Genomic DNA, 23,551 nt, shown 5'->3' on the forward strand with positions numbered 1-23,551 from the left:
GATTGTACTGATACTGACTGTCCTTTTTATAGATCATACTTTTTGTTGAGTGTTTTTTTCTTTTCATGTATGTATTTCTTTAGGAATTATTTAATTGTCAAAATTTGATTAAAGGAATTTAAATAATGATTCTTTTGATATATGTTTGTATATAGATGTTTTCCTTTGCCTAGAAAAGGATGAGGATATTAATGGGAAAAAGATAACGAGGAAAACCAAAAAGGAGCTATCTTCTTTTGGGTTAATGGCATAGCAATGGACTGTTTTCTGTAGGCAAAACAAGACAGAATAATATCAACATTAGTGGCATATTTATAGCATGATAGGGAACCACTTCCTGAAAGTGACCCTTCTAGGGAAACAAGAAAAATACACCTTAGCTTCACTTCAGAAGATCTAGTTTGACAAGGACTCCTGCACATAATTGATGTTCTCATACCTCAAATGTTTCCTTGTTTTATCACCCATATTTTACTATCTCAGTAATATATATATATATATATATATTTTTTTTTTTTTCTGTTGATATATGGGAATTTTTACTGAATCATCAATTCCATGATCAATTGTTTATTTGTGATGTGTTGAAGGCAATTGTAAAGTTACCTTAGTGAATTATGTGATCGACTCTTATTCAATTAATTCTGTCTGATTTACCAAAAAACATGTGGTCAAATCAGATAACAGAGAGTGAAGAAGTTGTGCAAATGGTAATGCTTGCGTTTTTTATTTGATATTTACTTGCTCTGTCATCATCTTCGTTCAGTAGTTGCTACAGCAAGGATCTGAACTTGGACATAAAAGTGACCATCTAAATGAGCTTTTTGGTATATCATTATAGCAATCGGTGGTGGTGGTGGTTGCCTTGTCACACCACTCCTAAAATTTACCAACCATAATGCAAACTTTACATTGGTATTATCTGTTATCTTCAAACTCTAGACTATTTTCCTTAAACAGATTCTTAATCATAAAGATCGCACTAAAACAAAAAAAGTATAGCTAATAAAAGAGAATGAAAAATGGCAGTGCAATAAAAACTCTGCAGACGTAAAAGTTTATACATGGTATTCCAAATGCGTCAGAATCAGCAAGTTTCTCCAACTGAATGTTTAATGAAATTCAGCAAATCAGCTGGAGATGCCACCTTAACCTGACATGTAAGATCCAGAAGGATGATTATAACTTCTACAAGCCCACATTAATGCAGCACGCAAGCAAATTCATGGTTTTGTGAAGGAGTCATGTCCATTTACATGGTTGAAGAGTTACAAATGCTAAAATTATCATATAGTACAGTCAATATCTCTTTCTAGTACAACTGACAAAGTTCATAAAACTTTAAGAAAAGAAATGCTGGCAACTTCGATGCAGGCGCCTGTCTGCAGTTTGTTTCTCAGCGTCTTTGTTTTATTTTCTTGAAGTGGGGGTGGGGTGACATTGATGCTTCATGGTACCGAAACCATGACCACTGCCCAAGAATAGTTGCTATCATTCATCGGAATACTTCTAGCATACCTCCCTGAGCTACGAATGAACAAGAAAGTACAGGTTAAAAGGAACTTCTAATTACAAATACTTCTGGTACCAAAGCAAAAAGAAATTCTATCTTGCTTTACTTGGACCTTTTGTTGTTTTATTTTTTTTTTTTGGTCTATATCAGACCATATTAAGTGAAATTTATGGTTGATCAAGTTGGGAAAAGGGCTTAAAAGGTGAAAGCTGGAGATGAAGTAGGAGCAGTAAAATAGACATACATGACACATTACTAAAGAAAATGAGACAGAAGAGCCATCATTATTTTCATGAGAATAGGGATGGGTGGAGTTCGGGATAAGTATTTTTTGCTACTACAACAATGCAATCCCATCTATTGTTTGCCAGCCAACTGTTTGAGGAAGTAAAAAAGAAGTCCAATTCGCCATTGATTTTACCACTCTAAGAAATATACCATCTTACTAACAAATGGATATATAAACAAGCCTGTAACTGATAACATGACAACATCTGCCATAAACATGTAGTGCTCAATTGCAGATCTATCTTAATCATGTGTCCACCTTCAATGCAAATATCCAATTTCGTTCAAGGTGTTGCAGTTAATGGTTGTACAAACTCTCCTGCAGTCTGAACTTCTGGAGTTGTGGTTCAAGGGAAGTAGCAAGTCATAAGCTAGCTAGGTTGGAAAAAAGTGTAGCAATGGGAATGAGATAAGTTGCTATCAAAACAATCTCCAGATATTGGCCAAGACAATTTTTCTAAGCAATAGCTCGAGTCAATGATAACAGAAGGAAAGCAGTTCATTGAACTTCCAGAGATGAAAAGTAACAAAAAGAAAGTCCATTGACAAGAAGCAATGAGGTCATTTGGGACTGTGAACGAAATACGGTAGATTTTTAGATCAAGCTTAAACTATTCAGCAGAATCATAACCATCAGCTATGAACAGAATCTCCAAAGCAATAAAGAGAAAAAACACCTAAGTCTTCAAAGCAAATAACAGTAGGTGACATTTTCACTAATATTTGAAGAAAAAAGATTGTATGTTCATTTGTGGGCGAATGTTTTGCTTAGTTGTTATAGTCAAGCTATAGAATAACACATGTTCCATCACAAGCACTTCAGAACCATTCAAGCTGCAGTTCTTATAACTAATACAATTTGTATAAGAACATCTAGAGTTTTCCATCTTAACCTAACTATGTTCTCGCCAAAAAGTTCTCAAAGCTTGGCATTCTTCTAGGATAAGTTGTTACAATTTAAGCTAACTCAGTAAAGGCATCTTGCAGAACCTGGACAAAATGGACAAGACACTGTTGGCCTTTTCATTATTTTGAACCTTTCAAAATCTTCACTCTAAAACGACCCAGCTCTAAAAATTAAACACAATTTACCAACCTTTCCCATACTCCAGAATCGACATATCACAACTTTAGGAAACTGATTATACAAAAAGAGATTACTGATTGTGTTTGTTTGAAGAAAGAGAGAATATTAAAAAGCAAACATCTTTCACAGCATCTGAATGACCAAAAGCAGGGTATACCTCTTCAATCAGGGAGACATGCACAAGTGAAGCCATCACTAACCAATTTGTTGACAGCATCCCTAAACTTGTAATAATCCTCAACTTTGTTGTAAACTTGATGAGAAATCCGAGCATAGCCAGTAACACAATCAACCTCCTCATCTTTAGGAGCTCTAAAATAGATAGGAGCTTCTACACCCAACTTATCCCTCAAATGGGTCCTCAACTTCAAAGAATCAGACTCACTAAAAATTCTCAACGAAACAGGCAATCCAACCATAATCATACTCCCGCACATCTCAGGCGGGCAACCAAGATGGGTCCCCCAAGCTTTAGCCAACATTTTCCCCATTTCCACCACAGTCTCGTGATTCCTTTTCTTAATTCCCTCAATCCCACCTGGAAATCTGTTGATAAATTCCAAAACTGAAGGAACTACTAATTGAGCACTATAATCTCTAGTTCCAATCCAAGCACTTTCTACAGCTAGCCCATTACCATATTCATGAGATACAACAGGATGATGTAAATCATCATCATTATTAGTACCTAGACCGCCTTTATCGAACTTTCTACAATACAAAAAAGCAACCGAAGGAGGACAAAAAAACCATTTATGCAGATTACTAGTGTAAAAGTCAGCACCAATTTCTTTCATATCAACATCAACACACCCAATTCCATGAGCAGCATCAACAAAGACTTGGTCAACATTTTCCTCTCTACAAATTTTAACCAACTCTTTAACAGGAATAACTACACTAGGCATTGAAGTAACATGATCAATTACAGCTAATCTTACTTTTTTACCATCCTCTTTCCCTCTTCCCAATGCTTTCCTAAATTCAGTTACAATTTCCTCCTCCGACTTCACCGGAAACGGTAGCTGAACTTCAATCACGTGACCTCCAGCGCGTGTAACATATGCTTCAACAGATTTTTTAACTGCTCCATATGCATAATGAAGCATAACTGCCACGTCACCTTTATTAAATCTACCTTCGGAGAATGACCGAGCGATTCTCTGTAAAACAATTGCGGCAGCGGTGGTGGCGTTGTCGACGAGAGAGACCTCGTCAACGTGATTAGCGTTGATTAAGGTTTTGATGATTGATCGAGAGTGAAGGATTCCTGGTTTCAGTTTATTGAAGTAGAAATTGTCTGGTTGTTCAAGAAACTGGAGTTGCCAGTCATGTTGTGCGGAAATGACGGAGTTAGGGCAACTACCGAAGCTGCCGTTGTTAATTCTAGCGACGGAGGCGTCATGATGGCAGAATTCGGATTGGATTTCGGATTCGGTGATAACTGCTGGCGAAAGTTTTGGTTTCTTTGTTGTGGTGGTGGTGGAGTCGCCGTTGAAGGTGTGGTTTTTGTGTGTTTTATTGGTGGCCATTGGATTTTGGAGAGGGAATTAGGGTTTGGATAGATGGGGAGATGACATAGAGGAAGCAGAGAGTGGAGCAGGAAAGGGTCAAAAAAGACGATGATGATTGTGGAGAAAAATAATGATTTGGTGACAAATGGAAATAACCATTAACTGAAAATGGCAATGCTTCCTCAGCCGTCATCTTCTACTTGGTCCTTTTTGGCGACAAGATAACACTTCAGTAAATGTAATTAATATATTTCTTTTATCCGTTTCAAATTATAATCCTATTATTTCATTTATCCAATATATCATTTAATTTATACTAAATATTATATTTTTGATAATAAATATTCTAAAAAATAATAATATTAGTTAAAATCTTATATTTTTAATTTATGTATAAATTAAACATAGATTATCCTTAAAATTAAATTTTTATTTACGCCTTTTTTAGATTGAAATCCTATCTTTTTAGCACAGTAAAATCTTTTAAATTAGATCAAGTGATGTGCATTGCATGGAGTAAGCACCCAAAAAGAGAAGATTTTATCTTTTTAAGTGGGTAGGTTTTCATATTTCTGCAAAGAACAAGAAGATTGCAAAGTGGGTACCTTTTTTTCTTTTAGGATTAAAAAAAGAAACAAGGGCTGATGCTAAGTGGGCATATCTGTTAGTGTACAAGTGTTAGTGTAAGTGGTGACAGTGTATTTGGAAAGGTGAATAGCGAAAGAATCATACCAATAGTGAAGCTCAGAAGGGCAACAACAATTGTGGAACTTGGATCCTTTTTTTGTAATTCAATGATATTACAAGACATGCTGCATAAAGACAATTACTTTGGCCGGAAATTTCAATTATTTGTGTCTTTTTCAGCCACAACATCATCTTATAATCTTCTTGGTTTTCTATTGTCCTGAACTTTATATCATTTCAGAGTTGCCTCCAATTTTTGTCTTATTAGGTCCACCATAACGAATATAAGAATTAATTCAAAGTTTCTATTAACTATTTCACTGTCAAAACTGCCTATGTTTTCCTCAAATTGCATATGGGTTTGTGGGTTGTAATAATTCTTTAATATTTTTGTCATCTTTCTTTTAAGTTGAGGAGGATTAGCTTAAGTTGAAGAAGGTGAGGGTTGCGTCTGAATTTGTTGTCATAAAGATACTGCATTATTGTGACTAGACTCTTATTTCATTAGTTTATTTTCTTGCTTTGTCCACTTGCATCTCCAACTTGTAATTTTACAAAAATTTCCTGCACCCTTATCTTCTTGGAAGCAGTATTTTTAGAATGAAGGCTCTAATAAAATAAAAAATAAAGAAAACAGACTCATTGAAACAACAACAAAAAAAGAAAATCAAGAAGAACCCTTAAATTACTAATAACGTCGAACATGAAAATAGAAAAATAAAAAAGCTTATTAAAAATAGTGTACACTTTAATTGAAGAGCTATTAATAAAAATTCAATAAATTCAGAACTTCTAATGAGTTTTTCTTTCATTTCACTGAATCAAGCACAACAATTCAATATTCTCAAAGAAAAGAAAATTGAAAAGGAAAAAAAAGGAGTAATGGGCAAGTAGAGAAATGGGCTGACAATAAGGAATGGAGGATCAGATTCATGGCTTTAACTCCCACTGAATAGGCATCGCTGTCCAATATACAGAATTTAGAACATTTCCTTCAGCTTCAATCGCACTCTTTAGTCTTTTAGCCCATTTTGTGGCTCTGCAATACAACACAGTTGCAAGAATCCACTAACTTTCGTCTCAAGAATCAACAAGACAAAATAAAGAAAAACAAAAGGAGAAACAAACAAGACCAGACCAACTGTTCTCAAAAGGCTTCTTGAGATGGCTCTACACGCATCAATTTCTTTTATACACAAGAGGCGCAATTAAAATGAGTTCGTAGTGGTCAAAACAGGAAATTCATTTAGGATTCAGATCCCGGCAAAAGACTAATATATGAGCTCGTTTAAAGCATGATAATCTCAAGCTTGAAGAACAATGTATTATACTATTTTGCTCTGTCAAAAGCAGCTATGTTCTGAGGTTCGCATTCAGGACTGAAGAGGCGGACCAGGAGAGCAGTTGTTGAACTCGTAGAAATAGCTCCGCAAGTAGCCCACCGAAGGCTCCTAGGAACTGTAATTCTTGGACCTGCACAATAATGCAAGTGATCAAACTTGCACGTTTAATAAAAAACATGAGACAGAAAAAGAGAAAAAGCATCAAGGCTGTTGTTGCAATGCCATAAATATGAGCCACTGTAAGTCTATAATCAGATATTTCAATGTTTGATTCTCCTAGTCTGACTATATCCTTCCTCTATATGCTTCATATTTGTATCATCAGTTTCTTTGCTCAAACTATTTCTATTCCTACAGAAATGATCACCCACAAACCTGTCCATCAATTTAAATGAAATTAAGATTGAGTAATTCCTATTCACATACATTCCCAAAACTAAGTTCTGAATGTTCATGACAGCAAGTTGTTGTCTTCTTATTTACAAGAGCTAGTCAGTAATAACATATACACCTTGGAAAGCAAGAATGCTGGATATAGCTAAGTAAAGAGTCTCATAAGAAATGAATTATTTTGAAAAAAAAAAAGGAAGACCGAAACCAAATATAATTGGGATGGTCAAAATACTACCATAATGCAATCTACAAAGAATCCAGAAACCCAGTGCTCCTCCAACAGAAAAAACCCCTGCTGTTTGCCTCATTAATCTAGAGCAGGGTTTACAATCTGACCTCATCAGCTCACCATCCGAAAACCCAAAGAAGCGCCTCAATGCCATCTATTGACTCTAGTAATCCAATTCAATGCCTTTTAAACACTTGAATCTGCACAAACACTTATCACGGTTTAGAGACTGTTCTAATGGCTTAATTTCATAATAATAAATATGAGAAGGAACCGAATTTAGAATTTCACGTAAACCCAGATAGATATAACATCATAAGCTTATAAAACTATCATTATTGCTATCACTGCGGCATTTTGTCGAACAAATGGATAGCAACAAGTTAAACAACCGCTGAAATCCTGTCATGGACTGATATAAGTGATATGGAAAAAATAAACGAATTATACAGACAAATGTTCAGGACGAAAAAGAAAAGAAAGGAGTTTCCAGCGAAAGCTGAGAAGTTGAGGCAACCTCAAGAAAAGAAACGGAGTGAAAGCTCTTCGAGTTTGCTTCCAACTTCTTGCCGTGTTCACTTTAACATGGGGATGCAGGGGCGAAATGGACTATTTGGGTCGGGTTGGACATGAGAGAGCGGACTGGGTTCACAAGCTAATGATTTCGGGCTTTTGTTTATTTGTCATAAGTGTCAGGTTTTGGGCTTTCATGAGGAAAAAAAGATCTGAATGTTACACATGTTTAGACCCTATACATAAGCACCTTTAAATTCTACAAAAAAATAAAACAAATACCTATCTTTTTTATTTTTTATTTTTTTTACTGTATGAGAATATCAAAAATAAAGTTTTTTTAATTTTTTTTAAATATAATATTGGTTGTTTTTTAATTTTTCTTTGGTTGTTTTTTTGATAAAACAACAAAAAGAAAAATCAAAAAACAATGAAAAAACAACCATATAGTATTTTTTTTATAAAAAATTAAAAAAATAACATTTTTTGAAGAAAGAGTGTACACATTAAAAATGATATATTTTTTTATTTTAAGATATTTTTGAAAAGTTTTCTAAATTCTATGCAAGTACAGAGTTAGTCTTCAGAGTAAGTGTCTAGATTTTCGAGTTCCAATTAGAAAAAAAAAGAAATGAAATAGGAATATAATTTATTTCTCATTTTATCAATTATTTGCTAGATATTATAGTTTGATTTCTAAAATTATATTAGAAACTAATTAATAATCATTGTTTACTGAGTGGGGTAAAATAAATAAAAATATTAAAGAATAATTTAGTGAAAATAATATATACCAAATGAAGTGGAGAAAAATTATAATAAAAAAGGATAGAATATTTAGTATTTTCAGTTCATTTTTCACTCTTCACTGATATTCATGTATAATATTTTATTCTAAACTATAGTATTTGCTTATAAAAAGTGGAAATACTGAGAGGGATAGAGCCAATACCAAACTTCACACTAAAATAAATTTGGATGGTTGTTCATCTTGGCATCACCTTAGAGTACGATTGGCTATTTCTGTAGCCTAAAATCTTTATGAAAGTTCCAAGTAATTTCGGCAGCCATGAGGAAAAAGAATTAACAACTTCATACTAATATACAAAAATAACATCATTTTCCATATCAAAACAATGGAAATTTCATGGTGTAGATATTTGTCATGTAATGTGTAAATGAACTTATTCAGATTATAATGCAGACTTTATGTATGTATGTACGTATGTTGTTGTTGTTGTTGTTTAGTACATTATTACTACTAGTTGCCTGTACTTGTCAAACAAATTACAAAAATAAAAAATCAGGGCTTGCTGGCGTTAGATTGGAGAGTGATACGTTTCCTTTTCTTTTATTTTATCCTCTTTCAAAAATTGTTATTGCATGGATTTTTTTATGTGGTTTTAAGACAGAACACCACTCCACTTCTTGAAGGGTCTTTCTTCCCAGCCTTGAGGAGAAAAATCTATCTTTCCTTTTTCTTCTTTTTTTTTTTTTTCAGTTTTTCTTCACTTTGCTACTCTTCATTCTCAGCTCAGGTTTGGCTCCAAATACCTTATGTTTGCATAACCATCATCATCAGTTTCACATTAAATTTCAGTTCTTGATCACATGCACATGTTGTATGCATCGTAAAGTAATTGAATTTCTATGTTAAGCTTTGATGAAATATGATAGTATTGCTGGCTAGCTTGCTTGCTTCATTGCTATATTCCAAGCTGTCCTTCTAACTTGTTTTATAACCTGTAATAATAAATCATTTAAGTTTCTGCTTTTGGATTTTCTTTTGCAACTATTGAGGACTCTTAGTTTCTAATTATGGTCATGTGGTTCTACTGTTGAATTTCCATTTATGATTTATCCTTGGGACATTTAGGTGTCTAATAATATAAAAAAAAAAATACAATAATTAGAGAATGGACAGGTTAGTTATCAGGTTTTTGTGGATACTGCTCATTCACTGAATGCAAGTGATATGTGTTGAATCCTACTTTGCATACAGTAATTTTCACACTCTTCGTTATTTTAACGTGTATTGTCTAGTTGCAGTAATGCAAGAATTCATGCCTCATCCATTTTTCTTTTATTGAGAAGTTGTAATTTTCTTTTCTGTGATAGGAAATTACTTAAACATGGGGAACCCAATTCTCTGGATGGCTGCCTTTTGTTTATGGGCTTTGACATGCTCATTTCTTCCTGCTAGCTCTAATGGCCTAATGAAAATAAGTTTGAAGAAGCGTCCTCTGGATCTTGATAGCATCAATGCTGCCAGAACTGCAAGACAGGAAAGAAAAACCAGAATTGCTGCAAGTAGCATGCTTCACAGTCCTGATCCTGATATGATACCTCTCAAAAACTATTTGGATACCCAATACTTTGGAGAAATTAGTATCGGTTCCCCCCCACAGACTTTCACTGTCATATTTGATACTGGGAGTTCCAATCTTTGGATTCCATCAGCAAAATGCTACTTTTCTGTAAGTTATACTGACTAATTTTAGCTTTAATATCATCCTAAAACCAGAAGCAGATATTGACTCATAATTATCTACAGCTTGCCTGCTACTTCCATTCTAGGTACAAGTCAAGTCGGTCCACTACATATATCAGGAATGGTAATGATTTGGTCCCTGTATTTTCAAATTTCTACGTGTTTCTTTAGAGTTAATGTTACTATTACTCTTAAACTAAAAGTTTTTTTATTTCTTTTCCAAATGTGATTCAGGAACAACTTGCAAAATACGTTATGGAACTGGATCAATTGTTGGTTTCTTCAGTCAAGATACTGTTGAAGTTGGAAATCTTGTCGTAAGAAATCAAGTACGTAACCCGTTCCATGTGTGTTTAATTTTAGAATCACTTCTCTTCTGCTAACAAGAATGTGGATATAATGTTTTTAATTCAGGTTTTCATCGAGGCGACGCGAGAAGGAAGCCTTACATTTGTCTTGGCAAAATTTGATGGAATATTTGGGCTTGGATTTCAGGAAATCTCAGTTGGGGATGCTGTTCCAGTGTGGTATCATTCTGTCTGTACATATTCTTTTTCTAGTCCTAATTGTTTTCTTGGAAGGCTAATCAGGAATAGCTTTCATATGTCTGTAGTTCTTTCCTTCTAGTGCCCTTAGACACATTGGTTCACCTGAATACTGCAGGTACAATATGGTGCAGCAAGGTCTTGTAGGTGATCCAGTCTTTTCGTTCTGGCTCAACAATGATCCAGACGCCAAAGAGGGCGGTGAGCTTGTTTTCGGCGGTGTTGATGAGAAACACTACAGGGGAAAACATACCTATGTTCCAGTTACCCAAAAAGGTTACTGGCAGGTATCAAAAAACTTAACTTCAGACAATTTTAATCCCTGTTCGTATAATCCATTTTCTGTCAAGACGAAGGCTAGAAAACTGACCCTTAATGATCTTTTCCATCTTCAGTTCAATATGGGAGATTTTATAATCGGGAACCACTCAACAGGTGATTTTCATGCAACCTAAGCATCTATATGTAGTTATATACTTGTGTTCAAGAAAACCGAGTCTGAAGAATGGACTGTCAGGAGAATCCCTAGAATATGAACTGTGGAACACTTCCATTCCAAATATTTCAGATCATGAGTCACTTCTATTTATAAACTCTCAGTTGTTTCCGGACTAATTATTCAGCTTGGTGCCAGAATTTATTGAGGAAGTGCATAGAGAATTCTATTCCATCTGTATGAAACTAAGGATGATCTGTTGCATTTTATCACTTGGAAGAAAGTGCATCGATATTTGAAAAACATGAATGATTTTCCAGGTGTTTGTGCGGGGGGTTGTGCTGCAATTGTAGATTCAGGAACATCCTTGCTTGCTGGTCCGACAGTAAGTTCTTTTCATCTTTTCAACAATTAGCTTCAGGTTTCACCGATCATCTTTGTTTCATCATTTGACACAGTTATTGTTGCTAAGATACATTAATTATCTGTGATATCAAGCCAATTGTGGCTGAAATTAATCATGCCATTGGAGCTGAAGGGATTGTAAGTGCTGAGTGCAAGGAAGTGGTTTCACAGTATGGAAACTTAATATGGGATCTATTAATATCAGGGGTGCGTCTGATTACTAATCCATCTATTTTCATTCTTTTCTTCATTTTCTATCCATCTTCTTATGCATTTCAAACGGTAGAAACACTAAAATTTAATATCTTTGTCTCCAGGTACAACCCGGCAAAGTATGTTCACAGCTTGGTTTATGCACTTTCAGAGGAGATCGATATGAAAGGTAAGAGAGCTTATTGTTCTGGAAATCTCTTAGTATGTCTTGCAAATATCATATTACATTCGCTAGGCATTGAATGTGAAACCTGATTACCTGCAGCAATGTAATTGAATCGGTAGTTGAGGAGGAAAACATGGAGGGATCATCAGTCGGGGACGATGTTCTGTGCACCGCCTGCGAGATGCTTGTCATTTGGGTCCAGAATCAACTAAAACATAAGCAAACAAAGGAAGCAGCACTCGAATATGTGAATAAGGTGACTTATATTGAAATTGGAACCCCCAACGCTATCTCAGAATCAAGTCTGTGTGAGTTTGTATTAATTCTGAAGCTGTGATCCTTGACAGTTGTGTGAGAGCCTGCCAAGTCCAATGGGAGAATCGATAATTGATTGTGCTAGCACTACAGGCATGCCAAACATTATCTTTACCATAGGAGATAAACAATTCCAGCTCACTCCAGAGCAGGTTTGATTCATTTCATGATGCCTTCTTGCTTGTGATTTTTTCTGGAATTTGGTGCATTACGCACCCAAACAAGTATCTATTTTCTGTCCCATCGAAAATAACGTGTTTACTTGCAGTACATTCTCAAAACTGGAGAAGGTATTGCTTCAGTTTGTATCAGTGGATTTATGGCCTTAGATGTGCCTCCTCCAAGAGGTCCTCTCTGGTATGCATTCCTATACCTGGAGTTTAGCCATGTCCATCATCATGTATACATAGCTTATATTTACTTTACCTCTCATTGTTTAATTGCCACAACCGCAGGATTCTTGGAGATGTGTTTATGAGAGTGTATCACACAGTATTCGACTTCGGTGATCTCCAAGTGGGTTTCGCTGAGGCTGCTTGATGCTCCTTCGCTTAGATTATATATTTTATTGTAGTGCTTCCGTGCCAAGATTTGTAGTTTTAATGACACAGGATAATGGATTGTGAAAAAGCTTCAGGAGTTCATCCTTGCTTATTCGTTTTATGTCAATGCATAGGCAATCAAATGGTAATAGTATAGTACTGTAAATTGTGCTTAATAGATGCCCAATGGAGAAGCTCCTACTGTCACGTGAGTTTTGTTACTAGCACTCTCGGCAAAAAATTTTAGATTTGAGCTCCACGGTGTGACACTACGGGCTACACTCTTTGCTAGTTTTGTAGCAGCACTCAAACCCTTTGTTAGAAGGTGCTTTATCTGACCACCACAACTTTAGCTGGACTACCGACCTATAACTAGTATGCATGTTAGAAAAGAGCTTTCAAAACCTCCTTCGCCTTGGCCTGCTTAGTGGTGGGTTATAATTATATTACAAAATCTTGGCATTGAACTTATAATTTGCCTATTTATAACATCTATTGAAAGTCCAACATATTCTTAATGCTGCAACAAATGTGAAGTGAAATGTGCCAGCATGTTACTAAACAAACTCGCAGAGAATTTATGAAGCATGCCAAAGCTTAAGCATTAATAACTGTTTTACCCTCATACAATTTATGTTTCCAATAATGTTATCAATGCTTGTAACAAATTCAGGTTCAATTGTATAACTTCTAAATGGGACATCACAAATCATGACCATCAAGGGCTTTAAATTACAGAGGCCATACAAATACAAATCATCAACCAAATAACTTGAGAACATTACAGAGAGCTGAAGGCCAGCCACAGGTCAAAGTTTACTCTTCTTCATCGCTGTTATTGCTAAAAACTGAGGCCACGGTAGCTTTTGGCTTCTTTACAGCACTGCTAGATGACTTCTACAAATGAAAAAAGGGCAACATATTAACAACGAGACATAAAGACGTATTAACACCCATTCCTTGAACTAATATTCCACATTGCGATGCAAATAATTATTTCTAACACTGTCAATTAGCATGCAGAAAAAGAGGCCCCCAATATTTCAAATGACCTAATAAGAACTGGAAGCTACTTGTATCAACCATGTGTCTACACACTAACAACAAACATTTTGAACTGCAATCTGATGAATATTTTATACACAGTCCCATGTAAGAAGAATTGATATTATCATCATAGTTGCTTTGATTCTTCACTTTAATGAAAATATCACCACATTTCGGAAAGTTGAAACCAAACACTGGGAAACAAATCAATATTATATACTCGATCAAACTTCTGTAAGTCACCTCAATCTTAGTTTCATAAACTAAAAAATTAGTAATAGCAAATTTGTTGTGGCCGCTAACAAAAAAATGTAAGACTAGGAGTGACAAAAAATAGGGTGGAGACAATGAAGCACTAAGAGTTATCTGTATGCTAAATGGAGATGCCCCGCAAGACATGAGTAGGGAGGTTCTGTATGTTAAATGGACCATAAAGGTTATAGCTTCTGCACTCTATCACATAGCTAATTGTAATTAATTACCCACGTTATTGGCAAAGAAGAAGAAAGTCAATTTTCCAAAATTTTAACAATCTTTCATATATTCATGCCTTTTGAATTCACATTCATGATGATTTCATTTGTATATGCAATAAAATCAAGCTTTTTAACCATACTTTTTAGACCCAGCCTGGTTGCCAGAGAAGGCAGAAGATTAGAGGTTGAACCGGTGATTAAATACACACATACATTATATTTATATATTCAGCTTATGATTGGATCTATAATTGTAGACTTGTTATCTTAAACATTATTAGAATTGGAAGATGATACTTATTTGACTTCATATTTTATTGGCCTTGACTATGAAGTTAAGTCAAAAATATATTTTTTAAGGTGTTTTTATACTAGGCATAAAAACCTCGGACCCTTGATCCTCTACCTTTTTTGGGTCAATGACTGAGGCAGGTTTAAAAACTATGCTTCTTAACTAAACATACGATTTAGCTTCCATGCATACATAAACAACGTGAATACTAAGAAGCTAAATTACTGTTCTTAAACTAGGATGCATACCTTAGAAGTGCCACCCTTAGAAGAAAACCCAAATTTTAACACCTTCCGCTTATCCTGCTCAGTCAGTGCAGTCGTAGTTCTTACTGAATTGGAAACCTGAGCAGACTCTTCCACTTGCTGTTGTTGTTGCTGCTGCTGCTGCTGTTTACGAGCATCTGCCCTGAATTGCGTTACATAATCAAGAATAAATATTTAGGAGATCAAACCCTAATAATGATGCGACACTACAAGGATTAAGCTCAAAAGACAACTATGAATGAATTGGTTACATCTGAGCAAATTTAGCCATCTCTCTCTCTTGCCGTTGCTGTTCTCGTTTTTGCCGATCATCACGGCTGCTAGTACCATGCATCTCTCTCATTTCCTTAAAACGCTGTAAGCTCATGCAAGACCAAGACAATCACATAATAAGAAAAAAGGGAGAACAATAGTGATTAAGGTGTAAATAAACTTCATAAAAATAAGATAGCCATATACCTTTCTGTGATTGTGATCATATGAGCTCAGGTGAACTTCAAATTCCATTGCCAATTTGTATTGCTTGTTGCAGAGATCACAATAGAACACCTTTCGAATTTCTTTCACCTCAGTTTGAATTTTCTGCTCACGTTCTGCTAACACCTGAATTTTCATAATGTGCACGAAGCAGGCAGTAGAAGCCACCAGGTAATAAAAACTGCAGGAAATTCTCAAGAGCTTCCAAAGTTGATGTTCCCCTATGATATACCATTCCCGTCAAAAGACATGCATATATGCTATATGCTGCCTTCTGCTATTATATTCGGGTTTCAGAAAAAGTAAAGATCAACCTCAATATATTTTTCTTTTAGGCAAATACTTATGGTGATCTCTACAAGTTTATAAGCATACCTCTCGTTTCTTTGCATGCTCCTCTGTTTCTTCAATCTCAATATCAAGTTTCTTTCGCTGGATATTTTCTTCTGCAGTAAAAAAATCATCTTCTTCTTGTTTTCCAATCCCTAACTTGGGGTCTCTAATCCCAGACTTTATTGGCTCAATTATTCCTGAACAAAAGACAAAACCCCAATGAGATTGTGACAATCACAAAAGAAAAAGGTAAAGAAGATATTCCAACGACTCAATCCTTGTGGAGCCTGGATATCATTACAATGGAAGAGGGAGGAAATGAGAAGAACCAATCATTCCAACATCGCTAGAGAAAATTGCATACAGAAGATCATTTTAGCTAGAAGACAAACAAGAAGGCATGCATATATAGTATTGTGTAATTATGTTTTAAACATACCCTGCTCATCCTTTCCAAGACCTTTCCCTTTCCATCCCATTTTTTGAAGAAGCCTAAACCCAATATTGGTTGCTGTCAACTTTGTGTCCAATGATGCTTGTTCAACATTTTCCAGATCAACATTTTCTGTGGGTCTGTGATTAATAGGCAAACGGAAATCTTCTGCCAAGTCCTCAATAAGAGAATCCTAATAAGCACATATTGCAAGTTAAGACACTGTAGCGTTCATAAATCTCCTAACAGATGAGGATAGACACTTGCTAGATATTTCAATGTAGTAAAATTTTTTGTGTCTGTTGCCTATCACACAGGAAAAGCATAGAACTTTATAACCGTAAGTCTTACCTGGTTCCTATCTTGTTGACTTTCATCATGGGAAACAGTTTCCTGTTTGCTGCCATACCATCTGCAATCCATTATGTATCACCTACGTTGCAAACCAAGAAACAGTAAGTTTGAACAGTTTATTTCAGAACTAAAGAACAAGGGGAAATACATCCTGATTAGGCTTTCAACAGAGGATATAACTTAGTGAGACTGAGTACAATTTCATGACATTAATCTCATGACAGAAAAATAAGCAATAAGTTTAGTAATTTCCTTATCAATTGTAAGAGAAAGAACAAATGTGAGATTTGCTGGAAAAACAAGTAATCTTAAGCTCATTAAACCGATTTCAAATAATTCTACTTTATTATTACCCATCCTAATTTTTTACCAGCAGATAGGAGGGGAGAAAAAAAAACAACTAAAAGAACGAATTTTCTCCAAGTCTTAAACCAATTCCTCAAGAGAATTACCTTCTAATTAAAGCAATAAAAAAAGAGAAAGCAAATCAATAGCTAATCAAAGTTACTCCACATTCAAATTACAATATATGTTTCACACAGCTACAAACACTAAGATTTCAGATATAAGAGGTTACCTTCGAATTTAACAGAAGCAGACAGAAAATTAACCGTTAAACCATAGCAATAACTGATATTTAAAATAAATAAATAAAGCGAATTAGGTCTACAAGCCCGAAATCAAGTTTGCCAGCCAAGCCACAAATATTGAATTAAATCGAAAATAAACTCGGGATATGCTAAAATTCAAAGTTAAATAGATCGATTGATTGAAATTGAAGCTCACCTGATTCTAGATTTCTGATTTCTCTGTTTCCGGCGCTCTGATTTGGTACTTGGTTAATCTTTCGGTCACTTCAATTTCATAATCGTACTAACTGTATTGTTGAGTAAAGGCCGGGCTTGTCCTGTATGGGCTGGGTCGGTAAGTAACTTAGTCGAAGCAATTTGAGTTGGGTTGGGCTGGGGTGGAGCATAATTAACACAATTTCAAAATACTACATATCCTTTAATTAAATTTTAAGAAATTCTAATATAAAATTAAAATTTTCAAAATATAGAAAAATTGAAAGAATGGCTTAAGAGTTAAGTTTTGTTATATGTGATCAAATTAAGAGTGCAAAAACATACATCATAATATAAATTGCTGTCTTTAATTATTGAAAAAAGGAATAATAGATTTTCTACATTTTAAAATGTTATAAATTATTGAAATTAAGCAAATATTCTACCAATAAAATACTTAATTTGAATAAAACATCTAAAAACCAATGCTCAAAAGTTATATCATAATATGTTTTGTCAATTAAATCAATCTCTTCTTCTTCCTTTGTTTTTTTCTTTTTCTCATTGCTGAAAAATAAAAATATCTATGGAATATTGTAAGGCACTAATTGTATGGGATATTGCAGTAAAATTCTGGAGCAAAATGGGAACCAGCAATTGTACTTAGTTGAAGAAATATAATGTAAATAAATAAACATTGATATGACAATTATGAGAATACATGTGTATAAAAAAGCAAACATTTTCAAGGAATTATCCATGCAACTTCATTTTTATATACATTAAAGTATGCTTATAAGTGTAACATCAAAGAAAGAAAGGGAAGAAGAGGGTATGGTCAGGTAGTTTCCAATAACAAAAGCAACACATATTTATATTCTTAACAAGAACATTAATATAAAAGCAAAGTTGCTTTAGCATATATATAGTGTTGAAAATAAAATAATTTTATATTAATGTCATTTTCTAAACAATATATATATATATATATATATATTTAGTTATATCCAAGAACATGTTAAAGAAAAGGAGTGATCAAGATATTGATTGATGATAAAGATAGCAATGATCAGCTGATGATTTCCACTCCATTCATCTAGAAGTTGATGTAAAAGTAATGTATGTTATTAATTATATAATATATATTTGCAAAAAAGAGAACGATCCAAGATCTTGCACTCTGCCTCTTTTTTGATCTTGTATTGTATTTGCTTCATCGAATATTTTTATACAGCATTTATTTATTTATTTTATTTGCTTAATTTCTTTTTTATTTTTGAAAACGATAAAGAAGAATAAAACGGATGCAAGGAAATGATTATGCTTAATATACATATATATGTGAATCCTTTTTTTCTTCACCAGATAATTATGGTTTCAATGCTATTATATAATCTTACAATAATTTTAAAAAAGGTCTAATTTCATGCAATGAATTGAACCCAGATTGTTCTTTCTATCAGTCATACCTCATTATATAGCTATAATGATGGATTTGGATGAGTTAATTCGAAATTTAAGAATTTAATTAAATAAAAAATACACAATTAATCTCCCTTCCCTATGAAAAAAAAGAAGAAGAAGAAAATTGTCCGATTATGATTTCGTTCTTCAACGAAGTAATTCGGTTTCAAAATTAATGTAGAGAATTGGGTTTTATAATTAATGCAAATTGAAATGAATTAGTTTCTTCATCTGATTGTTATTTTTAGTGGAACATTTTGGAGATGAAAACACTTTCTACTTCAACATACATTAATTTTGCTTATAAGTTTGTCCATATACATGAACCTGACCTAAATTGGCCAAACTTACAGCTACTAATCTGCTGAGATTTCCTTCATCAAGAAGAATTAAGCAAAGCTAATAAAATTAATTATGTTTCATTCGTATAAGACTTCTCGGCCCACTTTGATTATAATCACAATATATATAGTATTTGCTGTAGTGTCAAAAAAGTATTATTTTTGTAGAATAAATAAATAAATTTAATTAATCAATCATATAGATTACAGCAAGAAGGCATTATCTTGATAATCTTAATTAAAATACAATAAAAAAATTAGTTCCGTGCGCTTTACTACAGAGATGTGAACAGGATGACAAACCCTAGCTTTTATACAAATTCTAGGGTTTTAAGATACTATACCTTAAAGTTAGACAGCTTGCATACATGTTCTGTTGGAAAAGGAGGACTTATGGCTTCTCTGCTTCATCAAATTTCTATGGGTTTTTTTTTTATATATTTTTTTAGCAGTTTAGGTACAGTGCAACCAATAAAAAGAAAAAGGGTATCGTTCATATGCAATTTAGGGTTAACTTGGCACTCATGTAGTGGTGGAAATCTGGCTGCTAAATAGTAGTATTTTAATTATGATTTCAAGAGGAACTTTCTTGCAAGGAAAGGGGGAAGCATCTTCTGTTTCTTTTCTTCTTTCTTTCTTTCTTTTAAGAGAAATTGTAAAGAAAGATGATATTTATTTATATATTGAAGAAAATCTCTAAACCTTACCAACTAGATAGCTACAGTGCATGAACCATATATACAGAAAAGTAAGAAGAATTAGGTTAATCTTTTGACCACTTTTTTTCTACAGTCTTTTGATTTTGTCAAGTCTGTATTTCTTTCTTCTTCTTCTTTTTGTTCAGTAACGAATATTGCTTTAAGGTTGGGAAACAGACAGTTATTTATATATATAGCATATATGTTTAAGTAAACATCCATTAGTTACTTAATCACAGATGAAACGTGTTCTAGGCTTTTAATGTCAAAATCATAAGTGGTATCTACTTAATATATATATATAATTGCACTTCGTGCAACATACGCTAATCCAAATTAACATAACTTAAAGCATTTTAATTTGTAGTTCAGTTAACTAAATCATCACTACTGTAACATGTTTTAAAACTGTTTAACATTAAAATCATTCAAAATAAGATGTTTAACTAATTATAATATAAGGTTGTGAAGGATAAGCCAATACTTAAGAATGTGATGAAAGATAAACTTTTTCTTAAAAAGAAATCAAAAGATGAGAGAATTTTTTACAGGTGGTTGCCAAAAGCATGTGGGTTTTACTCCTTAAATATTTGAAAAATCAAGAGGAAGAAGAAAAAGGAAAAAAGATAAAAAAAAATAAGGTCACTAGAAGAAATATATACTTTATATAACTCAATTTAACTAAAGGCTTAATCCTAAATTTATTAGGGTTTGTTGGATAAATTCTTTTCTACTTATCTATATTATAAGATGAGATAAAAGTTTTATATTTAATATTATTTTTATAATTATTTGTATTTATTGGATATTTATTCAGTAGCGAGTAAAAATTAAAATTTTATCATAAAATTAAATTTCAAAATATATACAATTTTAAAATGTATTTCACTTTAGAGGGGCGCATGATCACTTTTAGTCCCTTCTAATTCCGTTAATGTATTTAAGGATTATCTCGAAATATGAGCAGGTAAAATTCTCTAACTATTTCTTAATTTATTTTTCTTAAAAGGAAAAAAAAAAAAAAAAAAGCAATTCAAATTTAGATAACTTTTGGTGGAGAAACGAATGAGATTGAAAAATTGCCAGGAAGGGTCCATTAAAGGCATTGAATAACAATAGCAAGAACAGGCCAATACCAACCAAAAGGTGTCAAGAAAGTGCACAGAAATTAATAAGAAAAGAGCAAAAAAAAAAAGGAGTTAGAGAAATAGACGGCCAAGAAATACCAATGCCCTGGTGAGGTTCTTTAAATTAGTTGATTGGGTTAATGGTATAATATAAGGGTCAATAAGCAAATTAAGCGGACCACAATACATGTGCTTTTGCCTATAGTTTTACCAACATAGTATACTTAATGTTTTCATTAGTAATCTCTTTCTTTTTCTGTGTGTGTGTGTGTGTGTGTTGATCTTTCTTCTTCACCATTCGTATCAATTTGAATTCTAAAGATTCTCCACCCATTAATTTACTTATCAAACCCTCTCTACCTACCTTAGCCCTCCCGCTACTATAAATTCATTACACCATCTTGCTTCTCATTTCAAACCCAAGAAACAAGACAGGGAACACCACCACCACTGCTGCTACTGCTTCTACTTCTTCACTAGCCTGCTCTCGATCTTTTCTTGCTTTCTTGCTTTCTTCTTTCTTTAAAGCAAGAAAACCATCATCTTCACCGACTGTTATCATGGGTGGCAACAGCAGACAAAACGGCAAGAAGTCTGTTTTCTCTGCCTTCAACTTCTTCAAGAGAAAGCCCAGAAGGGTAGAGGATTATAGCTATGATGATGTCTCAAGTGCAAGAAGGGTTTTTCCTAGTGATGAAGATGGTAGAGGTTTTTGGCGAGTTGCTGATCCTTGTATTGATACTAAAACTTCAGCTTTCATTGCCCATTTTCATTCAACTCGTTTCTCAGAACCCGACCGCCAAATTTATCAGCCTGCAGCAAAGGCTTAATGATTTTGTCAGAATCAATTCTTTTGGAATTCTTCTGATGAATGAAAGATGTTTATGTCATGTGGCCTCCTGTAGTGTTCATATATGTTAATTGTTTAATAATGTTGTAACTATGTCGATTGTGAATCCTAATGAATAAAAACTAATATCAAGATTTGTTTCAATCATTACCAATTGTATGGTTTTTTAATTGTCTTTCTACTCTTCACTTCTCGATTGTTTTAGATGTTTCCAGAGCTTCCTTTTTTATGGGGATAAGTAAAAACAACTTCAGAATAAACTCTTAACACCCAGTATGACCTTTAAGGTATCAATTTCAGTTCCAAGCTAGTTAGCTACTTGGTAGAGCAAGTGATTTATACTCTAAAGAAGAATATTGCATTGTATATATCTTAATATTATTCATAAAAAAAAAAAATCAGCAGCACTGCAGGAACTATTGCTGCGGGATTTATTCTTATCAGAAACAGAAATTGCAAAAGAATTGTTAATACTATTTACAGTCAGAAGTACTGAATGTGAGAAAGTTTCTATCAGTATGCATGGCATATGCTCATCCCTGTTCTGAATGTCATGAAAACTTCCATTGTTTGGTACATGTATCGATCATATATACTGGTTTAGCTTTGGCAACGAGCAATGCCTCACTAGAGTAATCTCTGGGATAAGAAGTTTTACGAGTTCAAACTCTTATCAAAGCTCAATTGACTGAATAAAGAAAACTTAGAAAACAATAATAATAACACCCCCAATTAGCTAGCTTCATGATTGAACTATATGGTAACCAAGGTTGGAATGCCATAGTGCACTTTGTTATAAGTTCCTCGAACTACAGAACTTTCATATCATTTTTATTAATTCCACGTTTCTTCATGCATCAAGGAAGATGCTGCTTGCAAGAGTCTTATAGTACACATTATTGTTCCATTAATTCTGGAATCTAACATATTTCCAAGAAGAGGGGTTGTGGTTTATTCAGGACATACATTATTTTTCAATCTTTCAGTACCCTTTTTAGCTTTAAGTCTTCTCTGACAACCTATTCCTTTTTTCTTCATCGCTTTTGTTGTTTCATTCTTCTTTATCCTGAATTCTTGCTTTCTTTAGGTGCCCAAATTACATACTGTTTGATAAAAATTGGTGGCTACTGGCTACAGCCAAAAACCAAATTGAATGGCTCTGTCAACTTGCTTAACAACATGCACAGAAATGATGGAATATTAGATACCCTGAAGTGATTAAACATAGAGACAAAAATGGTATTAAGGTTATAAGCCATTCAATTGAAAAGAGAAAGGAAATAGCTTTTGTCCTGGCATGTAGAGTAGGACTGACAGGAAAGCACTGGAGAGGGCTAATTGGTCTGATACATCCTGAATAACATATTCTTAAGGACTAACTCATGTCAGAGGAATGCATTAGGGCATCTTTATAACCAAACAATTTATAGAATCTCTCAGTTATAGAATCTCAAAGTAGTAGTGTAAATTTACTGGGCATTTCTGGGATTGCTGTTGGTAGTGAAAAAAAAAAAGAAGAACATATTTACAAGTAGAATTGGTGTAATAGATAGGTTTCTAAAATACTTTATAATCTATTTTTAGAGAAAACATTAAGTTTCTTTAGAAGCATTTTCTAAAATTCAAAAAGAATTTAAAAAATCTTCTTTTTTTTCTTTTGCCAAATGCAATTCCAAACAAGGCTTAAGAGTGACTACTTCAAATTAAGGTTAAGGTCCTAATTAAGGGAATCGTGCCATATTAGTTAATATTCTTAAAAGAGTATTTATTTAGCTTTTTTTATTTATTTTAATTTTCTGTACCGAGAGTGTTTATTTTGCTCATTAGCTGTAATTTCTAATAATGCTGTTTCTAATTTAAGATGCTTTTATTACCCTAATTCTACTTGCTTTGTTGTGTTGAACGATTATTAACCAATCAATTTGCAT

At 33.6% G+C, this 23,551-nt stretch overlaps 5 protein-coding genes across 10 annotated transcripts; 2 read left to right on the forward strand and 3 right to left on the reverse strand.

Annotated features, from left to right (window-relative positions):
- Nucleotides 1-1,047: 1,047 nt before the first annotated feature.
- On the reverse strand, nucleotides 1,048-4,622 carry LOC8274960 (probable L-cysteine desulfhydrase, chloroplastic). Of its 2 annotated transcripts, none has more exons than XM_015715152.3 (2): nucleotides 3,046-4,622; nucleotides 1,048-1,522 (listed from the first exon to the last, which is right to left on the reverse strand). In XM_015715152.3, the coding sequence occupies exon 1, from the start codon at nucleotides 4,418-4,420 to the stop codon at nucleotides 3,050-3,052; it is 1,371 nt and encodes a 456-aa protein (XP_015570638.1). In that variant the 5' UTR covers nucleotides 4,421-4,622; the 3' UTR covers nucleotides 1,048-1,522; nucleotides 3,046-3,049. The 2 variants fall into 2 exon arrangements, with proteins under 2 accessions (XP_015570638.1, XP_002512578.1); XM_002512532.4 differs by having other exon boundaries at nucleotides 1,048-1,527; nucleotides 3,046-4,621.
- A 1,249-nt stretch (nucleotides 4,623-5,871) lies between these two features.
- LOC8274961 lies at nucleotides 5,872-7,849 on the reverse strand. Of its 3 annotated transcripts, none has more exons than XR_003078090.2 (4): nucleotides 7,572-7,781; nucleotides 7,061-7,254; nucleotides 6,228-6,562; nucleotides 5,872-6,128 (listed from the first exon to the last, which is right to left on the reverse strand). XR_003078090.2 is itself a non-coding variant. In XM_048370303.1 (4 exons), coding segments are annotated over exons 2-4 (291 nt in total). In that variant the 5' UTR covers nucleotides 7,209-7,254; nucleotides 7,572-7,849; the 3' UTR covers nucleotides 5,872-6,127. The 3 variants fall into 3 exon arrangements, 2 of the variants coding, with proteins under 2 accessions (XP_048226260.1, XP_015570433.1); XM_048370303.1 differs by having other exon boundaries at nucleotides 6,421-6,562; nucleotides 7,572-7,849; XM_015714947.3 differs by having other exon boundaries at nucleotides 5,872-6,562.
- Nucleotides 7,850-8,903: 1,054 nt separating this feature from the next.
- Nucleotides 8,904-12,901, forward strand: LOC8274963 (aspartic proteinase). The gene is made up of 14 exons (XM_048369806.1): nucleotides 8,904-9,105; nucleotides 9,686-10,044; nucleotides 10,122-10,182; nucleotides 10,293-10,387; nucleotides 10,473-10,585; nucleotides 10,722-10,890; nucleotides 10,999-11,038; nucleotides 11,360-11,424; nucleotides 11,538-11,651; nucleotides 11,762-11,826; nucleotides 11,923-12,079; nucleotides 12,171-12,290; nucleotides 12,407-12,495; nucleotides 12,594-12,901. Exons 2-14 carry the CDS (start codon nucleotides 9,700-9,702, stop codon nucleotides 12,676-12,678), a joined length of 1,518 nt encoding a protein of 505 aa, XP_048225763.1. The 5' UTR covers nucleotides 8,904-9,105; nucleotides 9,686-9,699; the 3' UTR covers nucleotides 12,679-12,901.
- Nucleotides 12,902-13,257: 356 nt separating this feature from the next.
- LOC8274964 (G patch domain-containing protein 8) lies at nucleotides 13,258-17,297 on the reverse strand. 3 transcript variants are annotated; one of them, XM_048369807.1, is made up of 9 exons: nucleotides 17,145-17,232; nucleotides 16,936-16,988; nucleotides 16,356-16,437; nucleotides 16,011-16,197; nucleotides 15,614-15,768; nucleotides 15,221-15,364; nucleotides 15,013-15,116; nucleotides 14,744-14,903; nucleotides 13,258-13,577 (listed from the first exon to the last, which is right to left on the reverse strand). In XM_048369807.1, the coding sequence occupies exons 3-9, from the start codon at nucleotides 16,425-16,427 to the stop codon at nucleotides 13,497-13,499; spliced, it is 903 nt and encodes a 300-aa protein (XP_048225764.1). In that variant the 5' UTR covers nucleotides 16,428-16,437; nucleotides 16,936-16,988; nucleotides 17,145-17,232; the 3' UTR covers nucleotides 13,258-13,496. The 3 variants fall into 3 exon arrangements, with proteins under 3 accessions (XP_048225764.1, XP_015584652.2, XP_002512582.2); XM_015729166.3 differs by lacking the exon at nucleotides 16,936-16,988 and having other exon boundaries at nucleotides 13,258-13,574; nucleotides 17,145-17,297; XM_002512536.4 differs by lacking the exon at nucleotides 16,936-16,988 and having other exon boundaries at nucleotides 17,145-17,297.
- A 3,644-nt stretch (nucleotides 17,298-20,941) lies between these two features.
- Nucleotides 20,942-21,770, forward strand: LOC8274965. The gene has a single exon (XM_015714965.3). The coding sequence runs from the start codon at nucleotides 21,334-21,336 to the stop codon at nucleotides 21,601-21,603; it is 270 nt and encodes an 89-aa protein (XP_015570451.1). The 5' UTR covers nucleotides 20,942-21,333; the 3' UTR covers nucleotides 21,604-21,770.
- Nucleotides 21,771-23,551: the final 1,781 nt, after the last annotated feature.

This window comes from Ricinus communis, chromosome 10 (assembly GCF_019578655.1).
Source record: "Ricinus communis isolate WT05 ecotype wild-type chromosome 10, ASM1957865v1, whole genome shotgun sequence".
Taxonomy (NCBI): Eukaryota; Viridiplantae; Streptophyta; class Magnoliopsida; order Malpighiales; family Euphorbiaceae; genus Ricinus; species Ricinus communis.